Source organism: Rousettus aegyptiacus, unplaced genomic scaffold (assembly GCF_014176215.1).
Source record: "Rousettus aegyptiacus isolate mRouAeg1 unplaced genomic scaffold, mRouAeg1.p scaffold_m13_p_2, whole genome shotgun sequence".
Lineage (NCBI taxonomy): Eukaryota > Metazoa > Chordata > Mammalia > Chiroptera > Pteropodidae > Rousettus > Rousettus aegyptiacus.
The window spans coordinates 143570729-143586165 of NW_023416295.1; the positions used below are offsets into that span (position 1 = coordinate 143570729).

At 35.5% G+C, this 15437-nt stretch overlaps 1 protein-coding gene across 4 annotated transcripts in view; it reads left to right on the forward strand.

Annotated features, from left to right (window-relative positions):
• ITPR2 (inositol 1,4,5-trisphosphate receptor type 2) overlaps positions 1-15437 on the forward strand; it is a 405483-nt gene that overhangs the window by 340666 nt on the left and 49380 nt on the right. For 3 of the 4 annotated variants that reach the window (XM_016119206.2, XM_016119205.2, XM_016119207.2), the window contains 3 exons: positions 375-539; positions 3688-3883; positions 7802-7894. In XM_016119206.2, the coding sequence (XP_015974692.2) occupies positions 375-539; positions 3688-3883; positions 7802-7894 (454 nt within the window). Of the gene's footprint in view, positions 1-374; positions 540-3687; positions 3884-4619; positions 4735-7801; positions 7895-15437 lie in introns of those variants that run through there. The other variant, XR_004955694.1, reaches the window with a different exon arrangement.

The window sequence follows — 15437 nt, forward strand, 5'->3', positions numbered from 1 at the left end:
TAATCCTCTGAAGAGTTCTATGAGTTTGGAATCCCTTTATTCCGTTTTTCAGAAGAAACAGTCAAGGCCTACAGTTGCATGACCTAGGCAATGCAACAGTAGTGAGAGCTCCAGGATTTAAATTCAGGTCTGTGTTGATTGCATTTTGGGGGCTTTTAATCATTCTCCTCTCTTCTCCTGGAGTTGCAAAGGATACAAGTTCTGTGTGTATTATGTTTACATGCAGATTTGTTAGCAGTGCTGAAAAATTACAAAATAAAAAATAATAAAAGAAAACTATAGACTTATTAATAATAGGTTTTGTCAGTAACTTGCTATTTATGTGAGTTTCAGGGTAAATAAGACAGTAAAATCTAATCTTTTTCGCCCTTTAGCTTTGTAATAAAATAGTGTTTCTGGTGAGTTTTGTCGGAAATCGTGGCACGTTCACCCGAGGATACCGAGCAGTCATCCTGGATATGGCCTTTCTCTACCATGTAGCATATGTCCTGGTTTGCATGCTGGGCCTCTTTGTCCATGAATTCTTCTATAGCTTTCTGGTGAGTACATTTCAGTGTGGACAATCACCACTGAAAAAATGCACAAATGCTTCTTCTTATGTTTCTTTCTTCGATTTTTTGTTTTTTAAGCATGGCCTCTCATTCAGATCAGTTATATTATTTTTAGAATTTCCTGGGAAAAACATGAATTATTATTAGTTTTAGTCTTTTTCTCTGAAAAACCTTATGGGTGGTAGAATTCTTTATTTCCTCTTTGAGAAGGACCAAGGACCCCGGTTCTTGACCCAGGTTTTGTGTAGTAAGCTGCTTTTGGTTTCAGCCACACCATATGTCGTTTTACATTTAGAGATTCTCTAACAGAGTGTAGGAGAAAAAATGGGGATGTATTTTCTTGTAACTGGAATTATTGTATTTTATTTACAGTGCCAAATATTGTGTGTATCTTTAGAACGGCATGTCAGTAAAATGGGGAAAAACTGCCAACCTAGCAAAAAGACAATGAGTTGTTTTAAGGAAAGTCTTATAGTTTCACATTTAATGTTATTGTTGTTAAGCTTATCTACATATATTTAATTTATTAAATGGATTTCAGATTACTTCTCGAGGTTTTTGTTGGTCATCAGTTTTTCTTCTGAAATGTATGTTTTATTATGACAGTAAACCAGGAGAGGAGTCAATACAAATATATGATAATATTTTGAAACTTAAAGCGCTATCAGGTTAGCTTCATGCATAGAAGAATTTATTTATCACTCGAGCCCAGAATTGACATGCAGTAGAGAGCACTATCCAGGAAAATGATTCCTGAAAACAAGTTGAATATCTAAAAACATTATGCTGGCCCAGTTTGTTTAGGGTATGAGAGACAATTTAATTTATTTTTTAAAAAGCCTTTTGCTTCCCTGTTTTCTAGCACACTCACATAGCAAGACTGAAAAAGTAAATTTTTCATTTACTCTCAAAACACTTAAAAGAGCTACAATAAAGAGTGCATTTGTTCCATAAATTTAGATTAAATTATTTTGCAGGCAGTTAGATTATTTATTAATCTAAAGGAGATTTTTTTCTGTCTTAGAGATCCAAATAAACCCTTCTCTGCTCTGATTCACCAGAAAAAAATCTATTTTTAAATATGAAGTCCTATTATACCCAGCACTTTAATCTGGCTGTAATATGTAATGTTCTACAATGTTTTTGTGCATCAATCTTCTTGTCTATAAAATGGATAGGGATAGTATGGGAGACGAGTATTATCAAGATCCATTAAGGATATAATGTGAAATGATGTATATAAATCTTGATGTTTTCTACCTGAAGATATTTGACAACATAAAGATGCATTTGGATGATTGTATGAGTTATTAATAATAATGTTACTTTATGTTAACCTTATTTTTTGATTTCATTTTTCTCTTTTATCTTTCAAATCTTACAATATGGATGTTAATTTCTTTTCATTGGGCTAGTTAAGGAAAAGATATAGTCTACTTTAATGTTTCAAGAACTAGAAGGAAATTGTAATAGATGTAATACCAAAATGGAATTTGAATGTATTTTAAAAATATTTTCCTATTTTGAAAAATATATGAATGTACATTTCTGATTTTGCCCACAATTGTCAGTCTTTTATCCAAAATAATAAAACCACACTCTAGATTTTCCTTTTAGGAATAAACAGAAGAAACCATCACACTTATTCAATGTCAACAATTTTTCAGTCTCAAGATTCTGATTCCATAAGTATAGAATGGGACCCAGAAATATGCAATATTTTGCAAGCATCCGCTGGGCTTCTGAAAGCTAGAAAAGTACAGAAACTATCCAGAAGTGACCTAGAGCCCATTGCTAGACCTTTTCTTTAAGCCACCATTGAGTTAAATTTAAGAAAAATCTCCTTTATGTCAACTTAATGCTTAAATAAGTTAAGAGTGTTGTTAAATTGGAAGTTGAGTTTGCATTAGTTAATATTATCTGTACAGAAGAATATTGACTTTATTTCTGGAGTTTTCTGCTTCCTCTAGAAGAGAAATAGCAAAATAGTTAAACACATTTTTGTATGTGTTTGACCACATAAAATAACAATTTTTTAAAGTGAGAAAACAAGTCAATATCTTTATGGAAATTACTTGCAAGACTAAAATTAAATTGGAAAGTAACTGTATAACCCTCAGTAATCAGATAGACAGTATAATGCCCTGGTGTTTCTGAGAGAATGCATGACACTGATCGTTTCAACCAATTTAGGAATTCTAATCACTGCTCACAGATGAAAGAACACTAACCACAGTTATTCTAATTTCAAAAATACTCTTCATTTCCAAACAGATACTTATGCCTTTCTTAAGCGAATGTTACTTTATTAGTTTTAACCAGATTTGGTGATAAAACATATACTTGCTAATGCATAATTTCAACTTTTTATATCACAATAAATAAAATTGGTTTTAGTGTTGACTACAGATAGCAAACACATACCTACATTCTTGACTAGAGCATAGATTTTCTACAACTAAACATAAAATGAATAATAATCCATTAGAGGAAGTAAATTAGCAAAATTATGTATTATTTTTTGTTTATACTTCTGTTTCCAAAAGTATATACTAAAGTAATACATTTTGCCCTCATTTTATCTCTTTATTAAGGAAAGATGTTTGCATTTCTCAAATATTTTAAAATTTCATACCTTTTCTGTTATGACAGGTTCATAAAATTGTTCTTTTAATTTTACCTCTAATCACTTGATTCAACAATACATTTAATGAGTCTGTCAATTATTCATCACTTCAGTGAACCTAATTTAGTATTCTACATATTCCAGAAGCAACTGCAAAATATCAGTAAGATTAAAAATAAAGAAAAAGTAGCCAAGCTGGTTAAGTATATTGTAATTTTTCAAAATTCAAATTTGAAACGATGCTATTTCCATGTCTTACACAATTGTATTTATGTTGGTTAGAAAACCAACAGATGGGCATTATATGTCGTGTTTGAGTTCTCTATTAAAAAACAGTTCATTAATACATTCCAACTGGACAGAAATGTATAGTTTGGTTCATTTTAAGGTGTCATTTAGGTTATTTTTTCACAGATAAACTAAAATGGCTTGCATTTGTATTCGTAATGACTTTTATATGTATTCATTTTTTTGCTCCTTTGCATTTTTGTTTTTATTTTATTTTTGTAGCTTTTTGATTTGGTGTACAGAGAAGAGACTCTGCTTAATGTTATAAAGAGTGTCACACGGAATGGCCGCTCCATTATTCTAACTGCAGTCCTCGCTCTCATCCTTGTCTACCTGTTTTCCATTATTGGGTTCCTTTTTCTGAAGGATGACTTCACTATGGAAGTGGATAGGCTAAAAAACAGAACTCCCATTACAGGTATTGCTATTACCACTAAATGAGCTTTCTCTGATGGCAGATATGATTTGTAGGTAGCTTGTTAAAAGGATTACAGATAAACACTAATGGAGAAAATGTTTTCTTTTATTCCTTTGAAAACATGTTCTGGTTCAAAAAGAGCTCATGACTGTGAAATACTTTTAGGCTTTATGTAGGCTGTCAGTGCATACAGGAATATCCTTATACAGGGAACAACATCTAAGCTCAGGCTCAGTAATGTTTCAGTGTTTGAATACTGACTATATTCCAGAAGAAAGTCAACAACTTCACTGCAAAATAATAGCTTTGAGATTCTTTTCCTCCTCTTTTTCCTCGTCTCTCCCAAGAACATCTAGCATCATTTACAATCATTATTCCATACATATTTGCTCACGGTACATCAAATTATACTTAAATAACTGAAAATGATGTTTCATTTTGAAATCATCAAATAGTAAGGAAAAATATTCAAAATATTGTCATTAAGGGGCTCAGTCCATCAGTATGTAGCTATCAGAACTTCCATACAGTATTTTTTTTGTTGTTGGCTGACTGGTTAGACATCATCCATTTGCAGTCACTGTGATTCTTACAGTGCAAAGGCTTATTTTTTTCCATCTTATTTTGAATTTTTACTTATTATGCTCTCTAAAGTTTTCTTTTTCCTCTTTCCTACCTTTTGTTGTTTTGGTTAAATCTATTTGATACTCTTTTTCCTCCTCTCCTACTTTGCTAGATAGAAATCATAGTTCTGCACTTTGCTGTTAGTTTCTCTGGGTGATTCTGCTGCCTATGGGTTATAGAGAATGGAAACCACAAAATGACTCTCTCTCTCCTCAAGCCACTTAAAGGTATGATTTAATTAGTGGTACCTTATAAACGATATTCTTTCTCGCCTTTAACAAACATTTCTTAATTATTAAACTGATGATATACGGTAGTATCTTTCTTAGACTATGAGATAATTAAATGACATTTAGATCTGTTAGTGAGTCTAGGAGATCAAAGCACAAAATAGAAAGATGATTTTTTATCTGATACATAGATTAAAAGTTATTCAACTCTAGACTGAATTTCATACCTAGGTATTAGTCTTTACTCATAGGAATATGGAATGTTTTCTGATACTGCCTTTTTTCCTTAAATTTTACTTTTTCCAGAGTTTACAGGTATAAGTAATTGGAGGAAAAGCTCAAGTATATAAATGCCTCCCCGCAAAAGTCACTTTTACTAAACTATCAATGAATCATAAGCTACCTGTTCTCAAAACTCCAAGTTTTAATTATTTACTGGGCATGATCACATTGAGTTATTCAGTACAGTGTGAGTCTGAAGGTGAAGCATCATAATTCTTGAATTCTAATATCTACAATAATTATTTCATAAATATAGTAGTAAATATTTTAATTATTTTATTTTAAAAGGAATTTAGTTTCATTATATTGTGAACATAAATATATTTCTATAAATATAAAAATATCATTTTTCTTACAAAATAGGCGACACTAGACCTAAGATATTAGGATCTTTACTAAAAATATTTATGCATATTTATATAAAAAGCCATTAAATAAAGGAAAGCATGTGTAAATACTATGAAAATGTAGCATATGAGAACAGCTAACAAAGTTTAACTCTTGATTTTTCATAGATGGAGAGTTTTTGTTTCATGGACTGAGAGTGCACGTGATACCATCCTCTTCAAAAAGCACCCTTATTTTCACAATATTTTAAATTTAATTTCTAGTGCCATATATTATGTCTGTCATACAGGACATAAAATTATTCTTTCCAGTATCAAATGCTGTTTATTCCCAAAGTTGAGCGAAATTACTGAGGATAACACACTTAGGTAGCAAGAGAAATTTGCAGTACAGAAGTATACATATATGTGAGTGGAGAATTTGCAAATAGCATTGGGACGGTAGGAGAATGCAGATCCTACTTCTGGGACCAGTGGAATCTGTGCCTCGATAGATGAAGGAGCCTCGACTTGACAGCGTTTAGGGGTATCCAAAGCCCCGGGAGTTGGAAGGAAGGTTCTGTTGACAAGTGGAGGTGACAGTGTCTCTCACACATGTTCTTTCTTCCCCATTCTCAGGGCCACCTTCCTATTTCTCACCTTTGTTTCCTTTCATCCAAAGTACCCCCAGAGCCTCCTATGTGTCTTCCCCACCTTCAGCCTCTCTTCTGTCTGCCCAAGTCATTCATTCTGACCACAGCTCTGATTCTCTCTCATTAGTTTAAAAACCTTGTGGGGGTCTGTGCTGACTTGAGATGCTTGGTTTTAAAATAGTTAGCTTAAAATTAGGTCACTCTGCTGTCCCATCTGTGCCTTCGCTGGTCTCTGTGCCATTTGTCATACAAATTACCCCTGGAATTGCCCTGATTTTCCCCCTACTACATCTTCCTGTGTGTAAATCCATGTCTCCTTTAGCCATTTAGCTCTAGAATTATCAACCACCCCTCTCTGCTCCCATCTCTTGGCTTTCTGATTATTACTTCCCATTCACTAAAGAACTGCATATTTTTGCACTCCAAATTTCACTTTCTACCTAGGTGTGTTATCTTCAATAATTTCACTCAACTTTGGTAGCATATGTTGTTTGATACTTGAAAGAATAAAAACTTCCTGTTTTTTTTTTTCTTTCTAGAATTCACTTCTCCCTCTCCTCATGCACTACATTACTTTATCTGTATTTCACTTCCTCCGTTCAATGAAAATTATGTCTTTACCTCTCTGTGTTCCCCCAATTGATTGTCGGTCCTCCAAGATCTTGACTCCAGGCCCTCAGAACCTAGCATAGAATCAGTATTTAGTAAATAAGGGAATGGCTAACAGGCCACTCCGAGAATCCCTACCTCTCTCTGTCTCTGACCACCTGAAACCCACTCCACCCTCAAGTGATGTACCTGCCCTTTGCCCGATGCTTACCCCAGTCAGGGAATGGAGAGATGGAGGTCGAATGTGTGGCCTCCCTTCTTCAACTGGACTCTAGCCCTCTCAGCTCCAGTACCTGTGTTGCAGGCAACCCAAGACCCAGGCCATCTCCTCCTCACCTGTCCTAACTCCAGCTCCCATTTGCCACTTCCACTCTCATGTCATCAAAGAATCAGGGTAACCTTGGTGTGGTATTGCTTGGAAATGCACTTGAATATTTCTCCAGCCCTTTGTATATGAAAATGGCCTTAGTCCCATCCCTCCAACTTATGGACTTTTCTTGATGGCTAGGTGTGAAAAATAGGTTTGAGAAGAATGAACTTCATTTTGTATCTGTTACTACCAACAACAAATATTTTTATAAAACTTTTTTCAGAGAGATGGGAAGGTTATTATTGTCTATTCTATTCTGAGCCAAAGAAATAGGCTGCGAGCAAGCAGGCAGAAGGATCCTTTGGGACTAAGGAAGAAAAGAAAGATCCTGAACAGAGATTGGTCAGAAGATTCTTGCTTCCTTGAGGCATTTTAGTCCTGTTACCTGTTAGAAAGCCACTCTCTGCAGTCTCTGCCTCAACTGTAGTAACCCACCAGTGGCTTAGAGCTCAGGGAACACCAACCTCATTGGAAGAAACATGTTATGTTCCTGGCTTTCCAGGCCCCAATCCTGAATGTATTTGGCCATGGAGACATCGTTAAACATGGTGGTTAAAGTCTACAATTTATTAGTACTTAATCTCCACTTTGAAAAGGTATAAAAGGCTTTTTCGTGGTTTGACCCATGAACCTATTCTCTATTTATAAAATAGCTTCTATAGGCAAACTGTTCAGTATTGCAAACTAACTTACTGAAAGATTTTAGGAACACAACTAAGTCAGAGTAGTAGTGCCTTTTATTTACACACCTTTGTAATTGTATGTTCACTTCTTGTCATTTGCATATTTGTCTCTATACCATATTCTACTTTGTGTATTCTCAGGAAGTAATGACATTTCTACCATGACTTTAAGTTCAATGATGAGAACATGTGACACGGGAAACTGCTCACCTACGATACCAGCTTCAAATACAGGTCTGTAAAAACAATTCCAGAACAGTATGAATTTGATACTTCTGTAGTTATGTTTATTTGGTAAGTGTTGTTACCATTTAGTGAGTTGCTCTAGGAATTTCATGGCGGTTTGAAATAGAAGAATGGAGGGTAAGAGGACCAAGAAGTTTCAAAATAGAGAAAAGATTCCCATATCTGTCATTTTGTATTCCCACCACGTTCCTTATATTCTAGCTATTCAAAAGAATTTATCAAATTTACTGTGGTACATGCTGTTAAAAATTCTATTACCGTATTGTAAACCTATACCACACTAAGTGAGACCCTTTTAACTGTATAGCCTTTAACAAAGAATCTGGAAATTATGGGCTTAGAATTCAAAAGGCTTTGTTATAATCCTGGACTTGTCACTTTCTAGCTCTCTTAGATGTATTATGCAAATATCCTGGACTTTGTTTAGATGGCTTATCCCTGGAGAGAGAGGGAGGGAAGGAGGGGGGAAGGGAAGGAGGGAGGGAGGCAGGAAGAGAATAGGGAGAGTTAGAAAGACAGAGAGAATATGATACCTTCCCTACTTCCAAAGGATCAAATCGAACCATACATATAAAAATAATTTGTTAAACTCTAATTGTTCTGAATAGTTTGGAAACTATGGCATGTGTGAAATTTAATGAATCATAAAAGGAATTAATGATCTGTTTTCAGGAGTAGTAACAATTTAAGGAATATGTCTTTAAATACGTCGAGTTTTATATATAAAAAAGGAGTGTTATGTCAATAAAAGGGCAAAACTGGACTCAGAGAAAGATGAGGGAAGACAGGGTTAAGCACAGTGTAAGGGTAGATTTGCCCACGTCCACCTGGGAGCGCAATGTTTGATAGCAGCTCATAAATGATAGGACTTTCTTCCTAAATTGGCTTTTTCCTTGAGATGCTGGGCTCTTGCTTGAGGAGAAATGAAGAAGACCTTTTACTGACTAAATGTTTCATGCTTTATGACCAAAAGGGAGAAATAAACACATGAATATGTTCCATCCCAATGTATCTGCAGATATAGGCACTGTGAGCAGCTGCCACCAAGAATTTTTTCCTCCCTGACCTCCTGGGTACCCAGTCCAGCTTTCCAAACAATGAACCAGCTCGTTCATTGCTTGTGCAGCTTTACTGTGCTCTGCAGTTTCTAAAGCCCTATTACATGCATCCTCCAGTCTAAACGCCTCCGATTTCTTCAGCCTTCCTCATATATTATGGCACTGACTCTTGATGTTACACTCTAGGGCAAGAAGTTGAGTGGCACTGTCTAGATAGTGGAATTTGGAATCACACCACAGTCTTGATCCATATGTGGCTGACTCTTGGCTAAAATGTCATTCTTCACTAGTTAGCTGTGAAGACATAAATGCCTATCTTGTACTCATATAATTGGGAGTTTGGGGTTTTAAGTGTAAAACCATGCATTTGTTTATATATGTTTCTTCCAACCCATAATCCAAGGGCCATCCCAGATTGTCATGTGAATAGATTAAGAGTTTTTCGACCAGATGATCTCTAGGTTTCGGATCTTTCCTTCCAGTTCTGATGTGCCATGAGGCTCATGGTATCTTTATGTATTCTAATTCTGTGAGGCAATATATGTATTCTCTCTCGTGTCGTCTTCAAGTTTGATCAGCTCTAGAACAGAGATTGGCAAACTGTGATCCATAGGGAAATTCGAAGGTGTCTTTCTTTAAAGAAAAATATGCAGCGAAGACTATATGTGGCTCACAAAGCCTATTTGTCATCTGGTACTCTGCAGAAAAAAATTGCCAATCTTTGCTCTAAAAGATTTTCATTAAAGGTGCTAGAAATGTTGCAGAGGACAGTGCTAAGGACAGAGTTGTTTAGCATGCTTCTAAAAACATGCTTTTCACATTGACATAGTCATATTTCATGTGCTTCTTCAGCCACATAAAAATTTGTCTTGAGTAAACTCCTTCTCAAAGCCTCCTTGCCAAAGCCCAGATGCATAATGTCTGCCACATCCCCAATTTGAGGTCAGTCTGAACCCATACTGGCTTCTCTTGATTCCAACTCCTTCCCACACTGTCACTTTAATGATCGACTTTGGTATGTTATCTTGGAGAACAGCATCAAGCTCATTTGTTAGTAGCTTGCCGAATCTGTCACAATCTAAAATTTAGGTCTACAAATATCCTGTCCTCTTATCATTATCCATAATTTTTTTTAAAAAAATCACAGAGAGCTGTTTTGAAAACTTGGGCATAGTTTAAGTAGCTGGATAAAATTAAATAACAGTAAAATTAAATAACTCTGAGGAATTTTTGGCCACTTCACAAACTTCTATTTATTATCACCACTACTTGTTATCTTCTTTTCAGTTCAATATTTTTTCTCCTTAACAGAGTATGAAAAATAACATGTTAAAAATTTACTTTCTTGTTAGCACAAATACTTTAACTACCTGGTCTCAAAGTGTACAATAACCCTATTCCTGCCTTGCTCTTCTATATCTGAGTATTACTTTAAAATTACTTCTTCTATTTTTGAAGTCAATATACTTTAAGTAAAGTAAATATACTATGGTTTGTCAGTGGATCAACAACAAAACTAGTGTTCCTCTTGCCAGGGACTAGAAAGATGGCTGACCCAAGGGGCCTCGCAAAGCAGCTGAGCTAGCGATGCTCATGGCCAGCATGGTAGCTGGAAGCAGCTACGGCACAGTGAGATAACTGCTAGAGTGAGACCTTTCAGTCATGCATGGTGTGAACATAACCCAGGTTGTAGCTGCCCAGCTCTGTCCAATTTTGTAAATTTTAGGCTTTCTACAATTCCCCAGGCATTGTTGATGCTCAGCCAGGCATTCTATTGTAATCGTTTCAAATGCTATTACTAATTGGGACATTTTGATCTTAACATTTAAAAACATGAAGCGAATATTTTTGTAAAACAGGAAATTAGTTAAGTCTGTTCAGTACAAATCTTCGATGATTAAATGTTATTAATAGTTATAAAAAGAAAACCCTTGTGTATTTATTCATTCATTTATATAGCAATATTTGTTGAGGCTGTGCCGTGGAGCCAGCCACCAAGCTGGGTGTTCAGGACACATCGTTGAAGAAGCAAACATGGATCCTGGCCCTTACAGAACTTATAAAATAGTGAGAGAAGCATAAAAAGTTATAAAATACAGTGAGTCCTATAAGCAGTGCTATGAGAGGTAATCACAAGAGAGCTTGACTATAGTTGAGATCAGACAGAAAGGCCTTTCCGACGAGGGATTCTTTAAACTGAGACATGAAGGATGGGAAGGATCCAGTCGAGCCAGAGGAAGAAGTGCATTCTAGGCACAGGGAATAGCACGCGAAGGCCCGGATGCTTGTTCAAGGATAAATGAATGCTGCTAATTATCATCACATTATGGGTAAAACACTGAGGACAAAAGACCTTAAGTAAGGTCACATAGCTAATAAATCAATCTAGATCTCTGATTCCAAAGCCTGTCCTCTGACCTTCTAAGTTTTATTGCCTCCTAATAAAAGAATTCAACTCTATAAATTATTTCTTCCCTAACCGAAATTTAGAGATTGTTAAAATTCTGCTTATCATTTTTCCTTTCCCTGAGAATGCTTGGATAGATTTTCTTCATGCATATGGTCTTCTAAAGACAATTTCTTAAATGTAAATATTCTCTATTACATATTTATCATTGGAATTTATTCCCTTTCCCCCATCACTCTGGAGATATTTAGCAATGTCTAGAAACAATTTTGGTTGTCAAAACTCTGTGAGGAGTGCTACTGTTATCTAGTGAATAGAGGTGAGGGATGCTGCTAAACATCCTACATTGCACGGGACAGCCCCCACGACAAAATTATCCAGCCCAAAATGTCAGTAATGTTGAGACTGAAAATTCTGTTGTGTTACAAAGTCTGGATATTATTTTCTAACTCTGAATACAAATTCATAAAAGGTTTCCCATTAAAACCTCTACAACCTGTTATTCACATAATATATTACACAAAGAACATAATTTATTTTTTCTCTATGGACAAATTGACATGATTCTTCCAGGTGTATTACCCCAGGGGCAACGTTTCTTTCTTTTTTTTTTTTTAACCTCCACCGGAGCTGAGACTTTCAGGGAGAAGCAGATATGATTTTTCAAAACAAGCTCCCAGAGTAGGGAGGAAAGGACAGTAGAGGAATTTTAGCACTGGAAGTGTGACAGAGACACTGTTGGGAGCCAGAGATGGTGGCAATAACTTTTCATGATCTGGTGATTATTCCTAAATCAGTATGAAAACTGCAGGAATGCCTGTATTGATCTACTCTTTCCTCTGTGCCCTTTTTGCATTTGACATGGTAAGTGATAAAATTCATCTGATTGAAAATTCCATTGGTTTAATCTTCTGTCCCTTGCCATGTTTAATTTCTGGCCACATGTATTTAACAGCAAGAGTAGAGAGAAAGGTAGAATCTGGCGTTTGCTGTACAGCATGTGTCACTTAGATTTAAAAATAACTTTTCTATGTCTAAGACCAGGATTAAATTTTAATTTGCAAACCCTAGTGTGCATTTGTTATGGGCTTGGTTTGTTACCTTGTGGATGGACAGCAGGTCCACATTACAAAGGCCCAGACATACACAGCGGCGTAGAAACAAGCCTCGTGGTGACTGCGAGGCAGAGCGGCCAATTCCCAAGGAAGCTCCAGCACACGCAGGTTAGGTCATTGTCCCTGCAGCACGTTTGCATGGTAACTGGCAGCCAACCGTGCCTGAAAAAAACAAAAAGAATTTTTTATTTCATTTGCTGTAGACCTCCCCGACTTCCTAGACAAAAATATTCACTTAAAAAGAAAAAAAATAAAATAAACTGATTTTTTTTAGAAAAGTAAGGCCTGTTGGAGGCAATTTACAAAATATAGTCACACTCATTTTCTAAAATCATTTGTACAGAAAAGGGAGGAAGTTCACAGATGTTTAACGTGTATGAGTAATTCAAATTTAATATGTTTCGATATTTTACTTTAACAAAAAAATTGATGAAAACCAGAAACTGATCAACTTTAATGCCACTCCACATTTTGACTTCCTTCTGAGTGCCCAGTTTTTAAATTTTTTTTCCTAGTTAAAAACTTTTAAATCAGCATTGTCGTAATGATTTGATTATAATTAAAGTTTAAGACAAACAAGTTTTTAATTGCACTCAGAATTTTAAATATATATCTATGACAATCTATTACTTTCTATGAAATCATTACAATAAATAATTTAATTATTAAGGCAGAAAATAGCATTATTAAATACTCTTATTCTAGCAAGTCCAGTATTAAAAAAGAAAAAAAAAGTACAGACTAACACCTCAGATCTAGGGGAAATATTTCAGAGCCAATAGAATATATTTTTATGCTTTTCCTCATATGAAATATTTTATTTCTATTATGAATTAACACAAAATATTTTACTAATACTCAACTGAAAATGAGGGTAATTTAACCTCATATTGTTCAAGTATAAATTCATTGATTATGCTAAAATTATGACTTTGCCTAAGATTTAACAACCATCTATCAGTAATAATCATAATTATGATTGATAACCTAGAATTTATTTAGGTTTATTACAGGGATGTACTTAGTTCTTCTTAAATGTCTTCACATTAAAAGTCTCTGTTTAATGTGAAGTTTATTACAGGGATGTACTTAGTTCTTCTTAAATGTCTTCACATTAAAAGTCTGTTTCCACTAATTCCTTCCTTTTGCATGTAAACAACCATGCTCTCTCACTTCTTTTACAGCTATCTCTGTTTTCCTCATTACCCCCTTGCCACCATTAGCTAAACCATTTTTCTTACATCTGAAATCTTTTCCAGTCTACCGTCTTTTCTCTCTCATCCTAAAACATTCTTAAGTTCTAATCGAATCTTTCTCTACATTCTTGTATTCCCTCAAATGAACATCCTATCAGTCTTCTTCCTTTCAGCACCAGATTTTCCTATAAAACATTGGCCTACACTCTCTCCTTCCATTTCTGCATCAAGCATCTTCTCTTTTACTATTTGCCATCTTCCTGTTGTTTCCTATGACCTATTGTTGAATCCAGTGACCTTTTCTTGTTTCTCATTGCCTTTTGCCCTTCTGTAATTTTGACATTTTTTTATGCCTTCTCCATTTTTAGATTATTTTTTTTCTTAATTTTGGATCATAGTAATCTCCCAGTTCTCTTGTCTTCTCTAGCTTTTAAAATGTTTTCTCATCTTATCCTATACACATAAGAATCATCCGAGATTTTTTTCCTTGTCTTCATCAAAACACTCGGTATCCAGTTCTTCCTTCTGAATTGTCCGTTTTCATGGTCTAATGGGACCATCCTTTCCCAAGTCACCTCTGACTGAGAGTTTCAGTGTAATATTTAAGCCTGCCTTCTTATGCCGAGCCCCATTAGTTCGAATTCATTCATCCTTTCCATTCCCACTGTCATTACCCTGTTGAAGCTCCTGGCACATCGTGCCTGAATTATTGCAACTCCTCTAGCTATTCTTTCCTCTTCGGTTCATCCACTATATCACCACTAGACTATTTGTCAGAGATGACTACTTTGAATATTTTCTTCCCTGTCCTCAACTCAGGATTTCTACATGCTCCATTGCTTGCCAAATAAAATCACAACTCCCTGGATCTTCACAGAGCGCTCCCTGCATTATATTCCACTCCTCTACATACTGTTTATTTGCCATTCAGCATACAAACGAATACTTTTCTATCTCTGGGGCTCTCTGCTCATGCCATGTGATATACCTCTCTACTCCTGTCTTATCCATTGAATATTCAAGGCAAACTTGGAGTCTACATTAATTAGAGGGACTCCCCTCTATATGTGATATTAAAGGTTCTCTCCCTATTCTAATCTCTTTGCTCTATTCCTGTGACTTTTATCACATGTTAATTTATCTTAGATTATCTAAGTACAGTAATTCCTCACTTAACATCACTGATAGATTATTGGAACTGCAGCAAAACAACATATAATGAAACCAGTTTTGTCAAAGGCTAATTGACATAAATAAGAGTTAAATTCCTATGGCATCTCATAGATATTATGAGAACATCATTGAATGAAATAACGTTCTATAAGCACACTCAGTGAAACTTTTACCTCATAGTGTTTTACAAACTAGATGGTAAACTACCTTGCCCATGTCAGAAATTCTACAGTGCTTCTCTACAGCTTTCAGGATGAAGTTTAAACTTTGCTTGTTGGTGTATGAGTTTCTCCGTAATCTGGTCCCTGTCTGCCCCTGCGCACATCCTTCCTGCCTCCACAGTGCCCTAAGATACTGCACTGCTTTTGTTGATTTGCTGACCCACCTTTTTTAGGAGAACATAAGTTTCCTAGGGGCTGTGACACTTTCATCTTTCCACCTGTATTCCTAGCCTAGGGGCTGTTAATGTAGTGAAACGAGACAAGTTTGGCTGGGGAAAGCCAGCTGTTTATGAAGATAGGTCTCCACAAGGTGGCATTTACTTAGGTGAATTCACCATGACAGCCTGGCTTTCAGCCTGAA